The sequence below is a fragment of the Asterias amurensis genome, chromosome 12 (genome assembly GCF_032118995.1).
Source record: "Asterias amurensis chromosome 12, ASM3211899v1".
Classification (NCBI taxonomy): domain Eukaryota; kingdom Metazoa; phylum Echinodermata; class Asteroidea; order Forcipulatida; family Asteriidae; genus Asterias; species Asterias amurensis.
Genome location: NC_092659.1, coordinates 5,055,455 through 5,068,339, shown reverse-complemented (window position 1 = coordinate 5,068,339; position 12,885 = coordinate 5,055,455). Strand labels below are relative to the sequence as shown.

General features: G+C 37.5%; 1 protein-coding gene across 1 annotated transcript; it reads right to left on the bottom strand.

Moving 5' to 3' along the window:
* Positions 1-953: 953 nt before the first annotated feature.
* On the bottom strand, positions 954-12,446 carry LOC139944908 (uncharacterized). The gene is made up of 3 exons (XM_071942077.1): positions 12,163-12,446; positions 10,639-10,816; positions 954-5,798 (listed from the first exon to the last, which is right to left on the bottom strand). The coding sequence occupies exons 1-3, from the start codon at positions 12,319-12,321 to the stop codon at positions 5,701-5,703; spliced, it is 435 nt and encodes a 144-aa protein (XP_071798178.1). The 5' UTR covers positions 12,322-12,446; the 3' UTR covers positions 954-5,700.
* Positions 12,447-12,885: the final 439 nt, after the last annotated feature.

Below are 12,885 nucleotides of genomic sequence, written 5' to 3'. Positions count from 1 at the left end.
TAAGGCCATCTACCCTATTCATTATATATATTCCCGGTCACCAGGATTTTCCTGTCTGCAACTCAACGGTTTCAACAGACCCTCCACAAGTCGTAGTAAGAAACTTTTATTTCTCTGTTGTTGTATCCCTTTGGGGGTGATCCCCTTGATTTGCTTGTATTTTGTTTTTAATTGTCATAACCATATCCATTTTATCTTTTCCCATTTCCTACCTTTTCTTCTCAGAACATTTTTAACATTTTTCCAACAATACATTTACCACTTTTATGGTCCAGTAACCCATCCTTTCATTCTAAACATCCTTTGTCCTCGCCACTTCACTCCTATTGGTTCATAGCCACCAATATTGTCTCTGAAAGAGAAACTTTGATTGGCTGTTATTTTCCCGCTTCTTTCTCGATCCTTCCCTTAATCCCTTTCCCCCTCTTTTTTTCTATAAATGGATATGTATTTGTTTGTACTTGTTTTATGTCTCTGAAGAAGGTCCGGATTGGATCGAAAGCTAAGGCCATCTACCCTATTCATTATTATTATAACAACATAAACCAGAACTGCAAGAAATAGAAATGATGAATACAGCCCAAATGATGAAGATAAGAGCAGAATGCTGTGGTAAACAGTACCATGAAATTAGGCCCTGTACAATTGGTCACATATCTAATACAGTGTACATGGTATACATGTGAGCCAACGGAAGGATATTCTCAGGCATTGCATTCTAAATGAAAAAATTAATTACCTTGAAGTTTTCCTTGAAAAGAAAATTACAAATAATTTATGCACTTGATTGAATTGGCATTGCATTAGTTATGGTCGATCTATTTCTTTTTAACTCTGGTCGTATCAAACTCGACCTGTGATCCGGACCTCCGATATCAACCTAACGATGACAGACAAAAGACACAGGCATAATGAAAATGTGACTCAGCAATGAGTTTCAAATAGACTTCATATAAGTATTGCATTCATATTTTTATTCATTCGCTTCTGTTATCAACCAGTTGGTTATACATGTACATGCATGAAAGATACATACTGAGCAAAAGAAATATGTATGGCTACAGTGTACACTGGCCCTGTAACTTTGTATAATTTTCCCCCCACTAATAAAAAAAAAGAAAATGTGAAGAATGTCTCAAATTATGATGAATGGGCTGTCTTGGTAGACACTGAATAATGTTTCATAGGTAAATTGTTTACATGCAGTGCAAGAAACCATACGTGCATATTTCAAACTGAATATGGCTATGCTTACAATACTGTCTACATTCTTGAATGAAACAACAATTTAGCCTTTCTATTATGAGCTTTAAATTTCTAGGAAATTTGTTCAACAAATTTGTTCTTTTTTACAAAACTGATTTCTTAAATGCATATTGCAGCACTGTGTATATTCATACACTTTTAAAACATTAGCCTCAAAACAGTTAATACTTGAACGGTTAATGAACATTTTAAAACTTCTTTTAATACATTGAACAACAATTAGAATACTTTGCAAAACTAACTCTTAAGGCCGAGTTATAGTCTGTCGCGCGATGGTCGGGCGTCGGAAATCTTGACGCGCAATCATAAAAAGACCAGTTTTTAGGCCTCAGTCTTAGGATTGCGCACAAGATTTCTGTCGCGCGACCATCGCGCGACCGACTATAAACCGGCCTTTACAAGTTAAAACAAGGTTGCTTAAAGGAGAAGTCTTGTCATGATTTTTTTTGACAACTCACAGGCCTGGAATTTCATCTTTGAGAGGGCAAGGCCATTTTCATTTTGAAAAGGGCACCTTCTTTGAAAAATCTATGGGAAACTTTTGAAGGGGCACCAAGGCCAAGACCAGGGCAACAGGGGCCATAGTCTCCATGAAATTCCCGGCCTAAATACAGTGAAAACCAATTGATACCATTGACCCTGGCCCACAATGTCACAAACATGGCAGGGAACCCTCAAAGAGCAATGAACATTACACAGTACCTCGGATGGTAACCAAATTCTCTTAAGCCAAACTTGTCTGTTCTCTGCACAATTTTGTACTTTTATGAACGGCTTTCGTGCTTGTCCTCTGTAGCCCACAAAATCTAAGCCACCAATGGGGAAGCGCACCACTCGGTCCGAATTGAGTACCTTTGATTGGTTACAGTGACATGCAGTATGGGAAAGGTCAAAGGTGACACAATCCCATGGCCCTCAACTGTTCAGTAAAATCGTGACAAGATAACTCCTTTAAGCTACAAAACATTGAACAATTGATTAACAAGATGAAAATTCAATTATTTTAAAGTCCTAGCAGTTACAAACAAAACATCATTACACGTAAGCACAGGATGTGTTCAGTTATTTGAAAGAAAAGGTACAACCATTTCCACCCCCTTAAAATAGTCAATACTTTCTGCTGAAGTAGCTCTGAAGTAGGGCAAATGATAGGAATTCAATAGTTCTGCAAAATCCCAACAAGATATAAAAAACACTTGAGAATTTTTTGTTGAAGTGTGGTTTTTGATTAAAGCCATGGGCTCGTGTTTGCAATTTGAGGTGGGAGTTTTCTTTTTGCATAATGTACTGAACGCAGCTTCTCTGATCCCGATAACAAACCGGGTGTGATAGTATGCATTGCTTACACGGCAAATACCCAGACCATGAAATATCAAATAATCAGTGTCGATTACTTTGAACTAGTATCTGATTTAACTAACAGATAAAGTAAAAGAAGCTGGAGAGAAACACCCATCAATTTTTTGTGTTGATTTTGTGACTATCTGGGCCCAATTTCATAGAGATGCTTCAGCACAAAAAATAGCTAAGCACAACAAAAATATGCTTTTACCAGAATAAGGTTGCCAACCACAATGCCATGTCTCATGTACAGTTTGTGACTGGTGTCCTGCTCATCTCTTCTAAGCAAACAGTTAACAAGCAATATTGTCAGCTTCAGCAGCTCTTGAATACGGAAACTGTCTTTTTTCCAACTCTTTCCATTGATGGCCACAAACTAATGAATTGTGAGAGTATAAGGCATCAATATTTTGGGTTGATTTTGTGAATATCGGGTGTCCTTAGAAAACACTGCATCCCTTTAAATTATTTTATCAGCTGTATACGAAGCCTCTGATTTAACCAAACCAAGGTGATTATTTGTCCTTGAATAAGGAAACTGTATTTCCCCCCTTTTTCTTTCCCAACGGACGGTCACAAGCTAATGAATCGAGTGAGTCATGCATTAGGGCCACTTTACTTTTACTGTTAAAATGGGTGTAGCAAGCCTGCAAACCTCACTGCAGTCAGACATTGTAAATTATAAATGGAAATTCTGCCCAGTAATCCGATTGTTTATCACCGCTGTGCGATTATTAAGCACTGTACTTCCAGAGTCAAAAATGGTAATTATCCATTAGCAGATCGCACCCTTCAGCAGAAACGTTTATTGAGAGTTGCTTGAAAGCAGAAAATACTTAATTTTTTTGCTCAGCAAAAAAATGAGATAGGTCAGGAGAATTGCTTTAGCAAAAACTGAGATAGGTCAGGAGAATTGCTTCATAAGCAAAAATGAGGTCGTCATGATGGTAATTGTGTATTTTTTACTGTCAACCTTATTCCGGCAACCTTAATTTTGCTAAGCCCTGCTATTTCTTGTATTAAAGCATCTCTATGAAATTGGGCCAAGAAACTTAGGAAAAAAGAAAGAAAACAAAAACAAGTTTCATTTCCCGCAAAAATCTTACAAACTCCTTGCTTTTAGGGATGAAACCTGTCAGCCTGTATTATGAATCTAACACACCTATTGGATGCTTAACACATAGGCAATCAATCCCAACACTAGGGAAGCGGGAGGCCAGGGTCATGTGTTAGATTTCAACCCTGACGCTGACCAAATCATTCCACCATCTGGCGCTGAAAAAAACCCGCAGAAATGTAAATATTCATTGACTTAAAAATCCCCCTAAATAAACGGGGAGAAAAATCCACACGCTTGGCTGTGTGCCAGATATGACAGACTGCCTACCATGGACTCTATCCCCCCCCCACAGTCCAGACATAATAATTATGCTAAACCTTAAGATGATGTTTAGACACATTTCTTTGTCTGTAGCCTGTGATCTGTGACTATTTTGATACAATGCAATAAAAATGAATTTCAGTAAATTTGTGCTCTCAGCTTCCAATCCCATATACAGTGAATACTTAAATGAATAATTCTCAGTTTATAAAATACCGGAAGCGCAACATCAAATACCATGATGCCCTTTTTCTCCATTGAAATATTTACGTCTGAACTTATAACGTATCATTTCGTCAGTGACGTAAAATTTAAAACCAGTGTTTGAATACGACATTTAATTGTTGTTCATAAATGAACAAAAGATATTTGCATATATTCACCTTTGCTAAAAGTTTTTTTATAACAAGTCCAAGGAAGCATCTGTTGTGGAAAACTCATATTTTCTTTAGCCATAAAATAAGTTGTAAAACTATTAATAATCAATCTTGAAATTGACCTTGACTTACAGGCAGCAACGTGCGAGCCACGTTTTTTTTTTATCACTAACAAATAAATTATACAAATTAAACTGTAAAATAATAAAAAACAATAGATTTGCTATAAAATTTCTCTGATAATCTTTCAACACTAATGTGTAAACAAAGTAACAACTCAACAACAAAAGCACTGAAAATTATATCATTATGAACCAATGCATATTTCACTTGCACTATTCCGTCACACCATTTCATTTCAGTTTTTCTTTTAAAAATCAGGAAATACGCATTGTTTTCCCTGATTCTTGTTTCAGTCACATCACTTTTCAAATGAATACAGTCTCGATAATGAATTTTTATTGACAAAAATTAAAAAATTCAGTTGATACTTCTGCGAAATTATTTGTAAAAATATTTCCTTAAAAATATTTCCTTGGCAATGACTATGAGCTATATCAGCAAGGATTTGTGTATAAATGTTATCACAACGAAAAATAATATTTGAAAATCTGTCAATTTAGCGGCAATATCTGGCAATGGGTTTTATTTCAGTAAAACAAAAATCACTTTAATATTAAAAATGTGTCAGCTGTAAATTTCTGTTTTTTGTCGAGTTGTGAGACGCTATTGCTGTTATGAGATACACTGCATGGGTGTCTGACAGGAGTCACACATTCACAAACAGCAGTACAACACGCTGCTCTGCACAGTTGCATTGACTTTATGAACAAACTATCTGCAGTTAGGCTAAAGAGTTGTTATACAAACCATGAAGTTTGTACCAATACATAAAAAATGGCAGAGAACGTGTTTATATGCTCAAATCTGTGTTTATATGCTCAAATCTTAAAAACTATCAACATTCTACACCTGTAGTCCAAAATCCAAATAGAGAAAAAAAAAACACCAATCAATGGGAGACTTTGTGACGCTAGGTGGCAGCAAACTTACCAGGTATATTTCCATTGTTTACGTAGTTCTGAGCGTGCGCACATGACCGAGAACAATGGATTTTACCTGGTAAGTCTGCTGCCACCAAGCGTCCAAAAAGTCTCCCATTGCTACACTGGATGTTTGAATGTATTTCATTCACGAGAAATAATTTGTACACGGTCCAAATTTGATGTGAAGCCACTTTACTGATGCCAGATTGAATAAATCGAGGATGAATAAAAATGTGAGATTATAAAGGGGTAGGAATGGTTTCCTTATGTTCGTGATCTAGTCTTACAGTTACATGCCAGTAGATGAGAGGTAATCTCCTAGCTTGATGGTGGCACTGTTTAGATCTCCGGCTTGGGCAGCTTCACCGGCAATGACGACCAGAAGAGCTGAATAGGAGACAGCAAAGGAGAAAAAGACAACACTATTAAAAGCACTAGACAGTATTGGTAAACACTCAAAATAATTGTTAGAATAAAAATTTACTTAGTAACAAGCAATGGAGAGTACAAAATATTGTGAGAAACGGCTGCCTCTGAAGTAACGTAGTTTTTCGAGAAAGAAGAAATTTCCACGAATTTGATTTTGAGACCACAGAATTAGATTTTGAGGTCTCGACATCAAGCATTATCAAAGCACACAACTTTGTGTGACAAGGGTGTTTTTCTTCCGTTATTATCTCATAACTTCAACGACCAATTGAGTTCAAATTTTCACAGGTTTGTTATTTTGTGCATATATGTTGAGATACAGCAAGTGAGAAGACTGGTCTTTGACAATAACCAAAGGTGTCCACTGTCTTGAATTCAGTGACCAAAACAGTATTGTAGCTACATTAGACAAATTTTAGTGTGGGCTCTAAATCCAATAAGACCACCAAGGGCGAACAGTTCATCAACATTATTCATGTTTACATGTAGATATGGGGGCCATCACTACTAAAGTGAAATCTTGGGAAAATCTGTGCTGGGCAGCACAGTGTATTTTGCTAGGCAAATTTTTTCGTTCTGGGCAATACTGAACCACTTGAGCAATTTGAGGGTTGCAAGTTAATTGGAACGCTACCTGACCTGGGGGCGGATTTCACAAAGAGATAAGATTGGTCTTATGAGACAGTTGTCAGTATTGCCATAGTGATTTGTATTTTGGGATCACACTTTGCATGGCAATTAAGATTGATTCAGAGTTAAGAATGATCTCAGCTCTTTTTGAAACTGAGCCCGAAGCTCATTTTATAAAGACCTAAGATTGATCTTTTAAAAAAAAAGGGCTAAAAGAAAAGGTTATCAATTCATTGACCAAAATGGAAGAAGTTTTTTTTCTTGACAATTATTGTGGGTTGTACCTGTACGTGAATTGACAGGCAGTGGCTGCCTGACCAGGGGCTGATTTCACAAAAAACCTAAGATTAATCTAAAACTGTAAATCATTCTTAAAGGGTCTATGTAACTTTTGTAGGACAAAAAACACAATGTCCACAGATTTACACTAAACTTACACAGTTTGAAGATAATGATAGTAGAAAGCTTCCCTGAAAATACTATGTGCTGAGGTGCTGTAGTTTTGGGGAAATGAGTAAAACAATGTCATGAAAATAATTTTCGTCTCATGAGACGAAAATTATTTCAATCATTTACAAACGTATTTTCATGACATTGTTTTACTCATTTCTCAAAAACTACAGCACCTCAGTAAGTAAGATTTGAAGGGAAACTTTCCACTATCATTATCATCAAACCCTGTAAGTTTAAAGTAAATCTATGGACATTTTGAAAAAGTATCCAAATCCTTTAACTGCTACGAAAAGTGTGATGTCACGATACAAATACCCATGGTGTTGTTGACAACTCATCTGAAGATGAGTGACAGACACTTACACTTGTACTGAAAATCTACACAAACACGCACAGCCCTGTATGCTTTATGTTTTGTAAGCGAAAGGGCACAACATTTTCTCCTTGGTAGAGGGTACTCTATAAGAAAATTGTAGATTTCTACTGGAGCATTTCAAGGGCACCAAGGCAATTTGACCTTTGTGGCCTCCAAGTATTAGGCCTGCATGCACTGTGTTTATGTGCTGATACAATATCAAACATATGCATCCTCCTGCCTGGCTACCAACATATCTTCATGTGATCCAACAGTCATTTACAATACAATGATCTTTAATGACCTACTTCTAGTCTACATGAGACTAATTAGTATGTCAGTGGGTTCAACTTCAAGGCTAATGGAGGGGTTGGACTACTACAAATGTTGGAATCAGGCCATGAATGTGTGCACATAACAAGAATGTGCTCCACACACGTTTCCATTCACAAACTAAAGGAATGGTGCCATATTACGCTATACACTTTAAGTTACCTTCTTTTAAATATTCTTCTCTCTAGATTTATTAAATGCTACAGCATACGTTTTTTTACGGGTGAATATATCTTTGGTTTTTGGAAGGAGAAATTCGTACCCATCCTTCAATAAGCCTTTCGAAAGTATGGCGTACGTGATAGGAGTGTAATGTTTGGTTTGGGTGTATACACACAAATTTACCCAAACCATAGTGTTGTAGCATTGTGTCCCCCATATCTCAAAAAGGCTTTATTAAAACTTTTAAAAACACACCATACAGCCAACGTTTTTATAGTTTCAAATTGTTTGCCTTTTTGACATTTTATACTTTTAAGACTTTTGAGATGCTGGCGGCAGCAGAAATACTGGTCCTTTGTTGCGGCTCTGAGCCTGTGTGCACATGCTCAGTATTGTACGTGTAGGTCTGAGCATGCGCACTACTGTCGAGATCTGTGAAAAGGACCATCAAAAAGTCTCCTATAGTATGCCTCACTGTATTTTCTGTTCATTGGTTAAATTTTGTTGCTTTTAAGAGCTATTTTCTGATTTTTAATGTTTCAGTTGCCAATGGAATACAATAATCAATTTTTTTGCCATTCATGTAATAAAGAAATATAATCTAATGTACAATCTAAACAGGAAAATTTCAACGAATGATACTTGCATGTCAGTGGTCACATTTTAGTGTTTTGTTAAGGATCCATTTTATGGCAATTCATGAAAGATATTCTTTTTTTTTATTGCTGCAATCAAAATAAGCAGATAAGTAGGAAGGGGGGGGGGGGGTTGTTTGTGAGTATGTGTGTGGAGGGGTCAGGGGGAGGGGGGTGGTGGTGCTGAGAGTCACTGTGCAAACATTTTGCAGAGAACCCTCCCCAGCCATTATTTTTGTCTTCGTCAAAATTCGTCGTAATCCCGTAGAGCAATGTTTTTGTCTAATGTGTTTATCACAGAGCTGTTCATTTCAACACAAACACAGACACAGTTTAAGCTGTTATCCAAACCAGCGGGGTGTTTGTTGGGGGCTTCAGGCGTTCGGAAACTGCCACACTCCACATTGCCCTTTAGGCTACATTTCTAAACAAGCACGCCGCAGTCTTAATATTTGTACTATGCATATTTTACCCCTGTATGGGGAGTCCGGGATCACTGGTTATTAACCTGGCTATGGACCGAGCCGTTCGGTATCGGCTTTCAATTGGGTTAAGTTGACATTAATACGCTAAGTGTGTCGCGTCGCGGCGGGGAACCGTGGTGAGGGTTCAGTAAGCATTGATGAAACTGTTTGAGAGAGTGTTTCGAGAGATGGCAATTTGACAAGCGTACCGGGGTTTAATTCTGCAATTTGCATTTTTGTTTGTCTCAAGGGCACTGCTTCCAAAACAAGAAAATGTTCCAAATCATTCATGAACATTTCGTTTTAAAACTAAATGTTTTTGGGGTGCAAATTATAACCATTTGATAAAAGTGATACGTACAGTAAGTACTGTACATGTACTATAGTACAAGGAGTAAAACATGGTTTTGGTATTAAATTTTCTTCTTGCATAATCTTTGCATTCTTTTAATCCTCAATGCTTCAACAGCAAGTTTAGAAGTTAAATTGAAACTATCTTAACTTTTGTTTTTCTTTTTATTCAATTTTTCTTTCCAGTCAAAATTCATTTGGAGAAAAAGAATAAACAAATAAAATAACTAAATTCACATCAGCTTGCCCTATTTAAAAAAGAAGATAAAATCACAGTCAGTAGTAAGTATCCATTTTCTTTAAAGGCAGTGGACACTATTGGTTTATTACTAAAAATAATTATTAGCAGAAAACCTTACTTGGTGGCGAGTAATGGGGAGAGGTTGATAGTATAAAACATTGTGAGTAACGGCTCCCTCTGAAGTGACATAGTTTTTGAGAAAGAAGTAATTTTCCACGAATTTCGAGACATCAGATTTAGAATTTGAGGTCTCGAAATCAACCATCTAAAAGCACACAACTTCGTGTGACAAGGGTGTTTTTCCTTTCACTATTACCTCTCAACTTCGATGACGAATTGAGCTCAAATTTTCACAGGTTTGTTATTTTATGCATATGTTGAGATACACCAAGTGAGAAGATTGGTCTTTGACCAATAGTTACCAGTGTCTCTAAAGGACATATAATTAAGTGTGTTTCTGTCTCGCCTATCATCGCCCGGCTTAACTTGCTCACTCTCATTACCAGTGGTCCAATGGTTATTTCAAGCCAAGAATAAGTCCCTGACAATGACTTTGATCAGCAGTTTCATAATGTTTAAATAAATAATTGAATATCAAGTCTTGAAATCCAATTATACACTCAAATTTACCAGGCTCGATACTTTATAGAGGAATTTGCCTACATGCCCTTTGGATTGCCTTGAAAAGTTCCGCAGGAATTTACATTTCTCTCATAGACGACAGAGCTACTGCACACAGGAAAGAACTGCCTTGCCCTTATACAAAACTGAAGTAGCAGGCCCATTTGGCTTTACATGTACATTACTAAAGGCCAAAGTCATCATTGAGTTGGCAAAGCCATTTTCATTTTGCGAAGGGCACTTTCATTGGAAAATCAAATCTTTAAAGTCTGAAGGGAAGTGGCACAAAGGCCAAGACCAGTCGAAACGAAGTCTGTGTTACTCTCTGACACTACTATTGACCCCTTACACAATGTAAAACACACCTTCACACAATAAAATGCTACCATTTCAACCATTTTTGAGTCAATTCCTTACAGGGCTTACAAAATGGCAGACAGGAAGGGAAGGGGAGGGCATGTCATAAAAATGGGTCAATAGAAGAATCTTGATAACTCATTTTAATATTTAAATGATTTTTTTTTCTTGATTAACCCTTCCATTTTGACCTCACCTGTTTTTGATTTATAAATGCAGAGAGCTCCAACGCCTTTCTTCTTTCCGAATATCGTCGTCTCATCATTCCTCAAGTACATGAATTTCAAAGAGCCTAGTTTGATGCCTGTGCCACCTAGTGGACTGGGATTTTGTGTGTAGGACGATGCGATCGCTGTTATCTCACCAGGTGCAGCCTGTTAACAAATCAAAGTCAAATAAATAAGCTACCAAAGTGCCACTTACAAGTGAAGCAATTACAGCACAAGGAAACTCAAAAGTACCTCAAAATCGTAACGATGAGTAACCTTGGAATTGCCCTTAATAGGTAAATCACAACATATTAAAAAACAAATGAAAGGGCTATTCTCACTAGTATTATCATCAATATTTTCATCTTGCATTCAGTTTTCTGGTTTTCAGTGGGGAAATTAGAAACTCGACAACATTAATAATTGCCATGCCATGTCATTTGAGTAGGGTGGCCTTAGCTTTCGATCCAAACCGGACCTTCTTCAGAGGCATACACAAGTACAAACAAGAAATACATATCCATTTATAGCAGAAAGAGGGGAAAGGGATTAAGGGAAGGATGCCATGTCATCATATTCATACAACAGTAGATATACCCTGAACCAATGAATATGACAATCAGTATTTTAAGACAAAAGGTAACAAAAAATTTGTTTTTTTTGCTTAGGTTAGGAGTAACAACCAAATTCAATTGGGCATGATGGTTTCATTTTCAAAGCATCCACTCCAGCCATTTTCTGTGACTGACAGTCAACATACAAAGACTCATCATATGTAACTAGGCTAAGCGTTTTCAAGGCTGAAAAAAATAAAGAAAATCATAATTTTATGCAAATCATAAATTTCTGCATAAAAAATAAAAAAACATTAGCCTATTAATATTAAATTTTAATGATATATAGGCCTACCAACTAGAAAATAATAATGGGATAACTTTCCGTATGGCGCCATACGGAAAATTTTCAAAATTTAAATCAGAAATGGATTGGTAGCTTGTTGGTAGTTCTTTTTTAGTTGCGATAATAAAACGTCTAATTAATAACGAAACTCTCCTCCCGACGGCGAAGTCGGCAGGAGGGTTACGTTATTGCAACTAGCTGGAAGAAAATACCAGGCTCTGCTCAGGAGTATCTGCTATAATATAAAGTATGGATTAACTAATTTATTTTCTTCAAACTGTAAATTAAAATAAATACAGAGAAAAATATTTGCACAGGAAAATCAGTCAACCACTGACTCCGCGACAGTAACAACACAACCCCACAAGGCACAAGTCACAAGTTCAAATCGGTTTATTATAAGCAAAAATTACAACATTTGGGGTTTTCAGTTTTTCTGCAATTGTGCCCTTTATGAGTTTAACAAAATATTACTGGACTAGGGGACAAGGAAGGAATGTAAAACAGAACCCCTTATTTTCTTCTCGCCTCTCGCCGCAGTCGAAGAGTTTTGGCGGGGAATTGACAAAGTTTCACGAATTTGCTTCAGTGTGGCAATTTATTTCACCTACCTGCAACGACCAAGGTTTGTTCGTCGACATCCACGGATTTCCATCGCTTAATCCAAAAATCCCCACCTTTGTGAGCTGACTTGGTCCCTTCTCCCCACGTTTCTGGATTTCTGCAACATAGTAGCCGTCCAGGGAGTCCTTGTATGCATCCCAAGCCATTGTGTACTGTATTTATTGTTGAAATTTACAGCACAATTTGGTCACTTAAGACAGCCTTTTGTTGAGCACTCAACTCGATCGAGGACTCGCATGCAGCATGCAGACGACCAACTCAAATGAAACACAAAATTGTATCACGATCGATCGACCCCACGCGCGCGCGCGCGTGCCGAAATTAGTCTGGAGCAGGCCCCACAATGATATAGGAAGATTGTAATGTAGTCTGGTTTCAGACCTAAAAAAGTGGTTTACAGTAAACGCCCACTATTCTAAGGTATCATGTGGGCGGGGCTTGGTCTAATTGGGGGGGGGGAGGGGCGGGGTAGGCGGCGTTGTAAGGGGGGTTGTTAAAACAATATTTTTCTTCAAACCTGGCCGGGGGGGGGGGGGGGGGGGAGAAGCAAGCTAGGTTCCCCGAGGCACTGGATGGGTAGAGCTCTGTTGGATGGAATGGGTAGGTGGTGAGGTGAGCTGGTACTACTATAACTTCATTGGAGGTGAGGGCCGAATTTCAAAAAGCCTGTAAGCACACAAACTCTTGCTTAACAGAAACTGGTTACCAGC

Bases quoted from the DNA above. Each gene is read 5' to 3' on its own strand.
- LOC139944908 (XM_071942077.1), bottom strand. From the start codon at position 12,321: ATGGCTTGGGATGCATACAAGGACTCCCTGGACGGCTACTATGTTGCA. The intron at 10,817-12,162 runs GTAGGTGAAATA...ATTTGTTAACAG, and splicing joins ACAAACCTTGGTCGTTGCAG to GCTGCACCTGGTGAGATAAC. The intron at 5,799-10,638 runs GTGAGGTCAAAA...TCTCCTATTCAG, and splicing joins CATTTATAAATCAAAAACAG to CTCTTCTGGTCGTCATTGCC.